Raw genomic sequence first — 4,113 nt, 5'->3', positions numbered from 1 at the left:
AAAAAAAAAACTTCCTGGGTCACACCTTGTGTTGCTTCAACCTCTCTGAGGTGCCTTTCAATCCGGAGGCTGCTGTTTTGAAGAATGCAGTCCGTTTCTTTTGTAGGCTGTCCCTCGATTTGAGTGCAGCTAGTATTTCTTCAGGGTCACATCAGGGATTTGGGGCAGGAATCCCTCAGAATGACGTTTCCTCACTGCAGATGGTGTCTGTCTCTGGCTGGTGACGCCCATTTTGGTCGTTGGTGAGGGGCAGCTGTGTGGTCACTTTTCTTCCCTCTGTAGTTAGTAAGTAGCGGGGGGGGTGACACTCTGAAACTGCATGAATATCCTCTTCCTCATCACACTCATGAAGCACGACCGTCTCATCATGGGTGAGCCTGGTTGAAATAATCCTTGGGATGGAGGCTGCGGGGCGGTGACTGTCGGCTGAGGGCTCCGGTCTCCACTCAGCAGCCGGCCCTCTACTATAAGGAAGAGCCTACCCAGTTATTCACTGATTTATTTCAGCGTAGGCTCACACATCTTTTTTTTTTTTTTTTTTTTTTTAATTAAAGACGGGGTTTCACCATGTTGGTCAGGCTGGTCTTGAACTCCCGATCTCAGGTGATCCGCCTGCCTTGGCCTCCAAAGTGCTTGGATTACAGGTGTGAGCCACCATCCCCGGCTGGCTCACACATCTTTAACTGAGGCTCCGGACTGCATAGGTCATTACTTATTTTGTCGCTCAAATCACCTGGATGTGGGTTTTCCACGTGTCTTCCTCACTCAGTGGGCTCCTTATCACTTTCCGGGACATGAGGCGTTCCAGGCTCAGCTGGTACTTTCCCTGGCACGGCCCTGGCTTCTGAACTGGAGGATGGGGTTTAGAATCTGTCGGTCCGGACCCCTGTCAACTTCAACAGGGGTGGCACCTTGTTGGAGAGGCCGAGGAGGAGACGCAGAGCCAGCAGCCGTGACAGAGGGTTGATGGAGAAGACTCACACACCGGGTGGTTCCGTGGCAGCGGGGGGAGGGCACCCCCGTGAAAAGCATGCCTTTGATGGAGCATCTTCCCTCACACCCTCCCTCTAGCATCCTCCACCTGGCAACCCCGGTCCAACCCTTCCAAACAGAGCGCCCGTCTGTGTGTCCTGCATTCCACAGGATAAGCCAGGGGCTCAGATCTTCCTCAGATAGGGAGCGAATCTCCAGGCTGGCCACTGCTGGGCTCTCTGGCTCAGAAGTCCAAGCACACATTCTTCTCAGCCCGTGGGGTAGCCGCGGGGTGTGCTTCACTTACCACTGCCAGGTGCACTGGCCAGGCCAGCGGGACCAAGATCTGAGCACACACACCTCTTTCCTTTCGAGACATTCCTCCCCTTCTCCTCCCCCCCTCCTCCCCTCCCCCCCCCCCCCCCTCCCCTCCCCTCCCCCCCTCCCCCTTCTCCCTTCCCCTCCCTTTCCCTTCCCTCCGCCTTCTCTTTCTTGCTCTTTCTTTTTTTCTTTCTTCTTTCCTTCTTTTCCTCCCTCCCTCCTTCCCTTTTTCCCTCCTTCCTTCCTTCTTGCTCTGTTGCCCAAGCTGGGGTGCAGTGGTGCAATCTTGGCTCACTGCAACCTCTGCCTTCCAGATTCAGGTGATTCTCCTGCCTCAGCCCCCCGAGTAGCTGGAATTACAGGCACCTGCCACCACATCTGGCTAAATTTTGTATTTTTAGTAGAGATGGGGTTTTCCATCTTGGCCAAGCTGCTCTTAAACTCCTGACTTCAAGTGATCCGCCCGCTCAGCCTCCCTGGTGCTGACATTACAGGCGTGGCCGCCGCACCGGACCCAGTAGGGACATTTCTGAGCCCCACTGTGTGCCTGGCTCTGGGCTTGGGTGGGGGCTGCAAAGCCAATGAGGCCTAAGAATGGGTTCTGGCCACACAGGGCAAGTGAACACCACTGCAGCCCGTCAGCAAACCCTGGTGTGAAATGGCACCATCGTGATGCAAGTCCAAGAGTTTTCCCAGTCACATTCCCCTGGATCCCGAGGCCTCTGGATGAAGAAACCTCACAGGGCCGAGAGAAAGTCCCCGGGCCAAGATGCAAACTCTGCAGGACCAATGGCCAGAGGGGCGACCCCAGCGGGGAACCCAGCAGACAGGGGGGTCCAGGTCCTGCTTCCCACCCGCACAAGCCATGAGTCTGAGCCCGTCAGTGGGTGGCAAAATAAAGTCCCCCAAAGATGCGCCCATCCTTAACCCCGGACCTTTGTCTGCATTACGTCATCCAGCAAAAGGGACTTTGCAGATGTGATGGAAGGCAAAGCCTGGAGATGGAGAGGCGATGCTCCCGGGTGCTCCCAGGTGCTCCGGGCAGGCCCTCCGTGCAATCGCAGGGCCTTTGCAGGAGGAAGGCAGGAGGGAGACGTGCTGACACAACAGAAGTAGAAGTTGGGGCCACAAGCCAAGGGATGCGTGCAGCCTCTTGAAGGCGAGGAGTGGCTTCTCCCCAGAGGCCCTGAAAGGAGCGGAGTCCCGCCCACACAGTCACTTTAGCTCTGTGGGGCCCACTGGAACTCCAGAGCGGCAGGATCATTCCATTGATGTTGTTGTCCTAAGCCACGGAGTGTGGGGCAGCTGGTCATAGCACGGCGGGACATGGAGGCAGCTTCCCTCCTTGCTGGGCTGTGAGGAGCCTGGAGGAAGGTAGCTGTGGGAAGGGCGGCTTGTGTGGGACAGAACTCACCTCTTTTCCTGCAGAGAGACCTGGGGCGTTTGGCGCCTTCAGAGGAGCCAGGCGTTTACCTGGTCTCCCCTAATCCTGGGAATCTGCTGTGTTGCAGACGACGCTCCTCCTGCCCGGGCGGATGGGCCTGCTGCTGGGACCCCTCCCTGCCAGATGGGAGCTTATCCCACAGGTAAATGTCCTTGGCCCGACACAGGGCTTCGGGTTCAAATCTGGGCTGTGGTGCTCCCTGAGCGTCAAAGACTGTCTAACCCAGGGCTTCTCAAAGGGTGGCCTCAGACTTCCCACCTTAAATCACGGTGGGAATAGAAAGCGGGGCTTGTTAAATGCAGATGCCCAAGGCCTGCACCCAGAGGGGGACACAGCCCTTGGGGGCTCCCTTGGGTGTTCCTGTGTATATCTGCACAAACAGGGGACACAAATCCTGGGGACTCCATGGATGACACCCTGGGGAGGGGCTTCACAAGTGCCATATGGTAAGAAGCAGATGAAAAGGCCAGGCACGGTGGCTCACGCCTGTAATCCCAGCACTTTGTGAGGCTGAGGTGGGCAGATCATGAAGTCAGGAGATCAAGACCATCCTGGCCAAGGTGGTAAAATCCTGTCTCTACTGAAAATACAAAAATTAGCTGGGCGTAGTGGTGTGCGCCTGCAGTCCCAGCTACTCCGGAGGCTGAGGCAGAAGCGTCGCTTGAACCCGGGAGGCAGAGGTTGCAGTGATGAGATCACACCACTGCACTCCAGCCTGGTGGCAGAGCAAGAGTCCGTCTCAAAAACAAACAAAAAAGAAGTGGACGAACATTCCCACTACATCTCAGGGCAAGGTGTCCAGGCGCAGGCCTCCCCTGGATGGGATCTCCACGGGGCACGGGTGGAGGGAGCAGAGCCCACAGAGGGGGCCCAGGAAGCTGGGGGCTGTGGAGGTGGTAAGAAGCCCTTTACCCTGGAGACCCCCGACCCTGGCTGGGGAGGAGTGGAGACCCCGCATCCATTGCTGGCTTTTCACCATTGCTGTGACAGCCACCTGTCCTCTGACTTTCCTTCTGTGTGGTCAGCACGGCTGGTGGCCCCTCAGGATGACCAGGACATGTTAGGCAATGGGCCAGGTGATTTAGAATTTGATAAATGCAGGCCAGGCGCGGTGGCTCACACCTGTCATCCCAGCACTTTGGGAGGCCAAGGCGGGTAGATCACTTGAGGGCAGGAGTTCAAGACCAGCTTGGCCAATATGATGAAACCCCATTTCTATTAAAAATACAAAAAATTAACTGTCACATGCCTGTAATCCCAGCTACTGGGGAGGCTGAGGCAGAAGAATCACTTGAACCCAGGAGGCAGAGGTTGCAGAGAGTCAAGATTGCGCCATTGCACTCCAGCCTGGGCGACAGGGCGAGACTCTGTTCTAA

General features: G+C 56.5%; 1 protein-coding gene and 1 long non-coding RNA gene across 9 annotated transcripts in view; one reads left to right on the top strand and one right to left on the bottom strand.

Moving 5' to 3' along the window:
• Positions 1 to 2,009, bottom strand: part of LOC119472754 — a 20,950-nt gene extending 18,941 nt beyond the window's left edge. The window contains exon 1 of the long non-coding RNA XR_005201943.1: positions 1,903 to 2,009. This is a non-coding gene — a long non-coding RNA (uncharacterized LOC119472754). The remainder of the gene's footprint in view (positions 1 to 1,902) is intronic.
• Positions 1 to 4,113, top strand: part of SH3TC1 (SH3 domain and tetratricopeptide repeats 1) — a 63,778-nt gene that overhangs the window by 27,509 nt on the left and 32,156 nt on the right. For 6 of the 8 annotated variants that reach the window (XR_005201942.1, XM_037742185.1, XM_037742187.1 and 3 more), the window contains one exon: positions 2,805 to 2,879. The exons of 1 other annotated variant lie outside the window; for it this stretch is intronic. Coding sequence is in view for 6 of the 7 variants with exons in the window: in XM_037742185.1 (XP_037598113.1) it covers positions 2,805 to 2,879 (75 nt within the window). In the remaining variant the exon portion in view is untranslated. Of the gene's footprint in view, positions 1 to 1,958; positions 2,668 to 2,804; positions 2,880 to 4,113 lie in introns of those variants that run through there. One more of the 8 variants, XM_017539047.2, reaches the window with a different exon arrangement.

Source organism: Cebus imitator, unplaced genomic scaffold (genome assembly GCF_001604975.1).
Source record: "Cebus imitator isolate Cc_AM_T3 unplaced genomic scaffold, Cebus_imitator-1.0 Scaffold117, whole genome shotgun sequence".
NCBI classification, from domain to species: domain Eukaryota; kingdom Metazoa; phylum Chordata; class Mammalia; order Primates; family Cebidae; genus Cebus; species Cebus imitator.
This window is presented reverse-complemented; position numbering and strand designations above follow the sequence as displayed.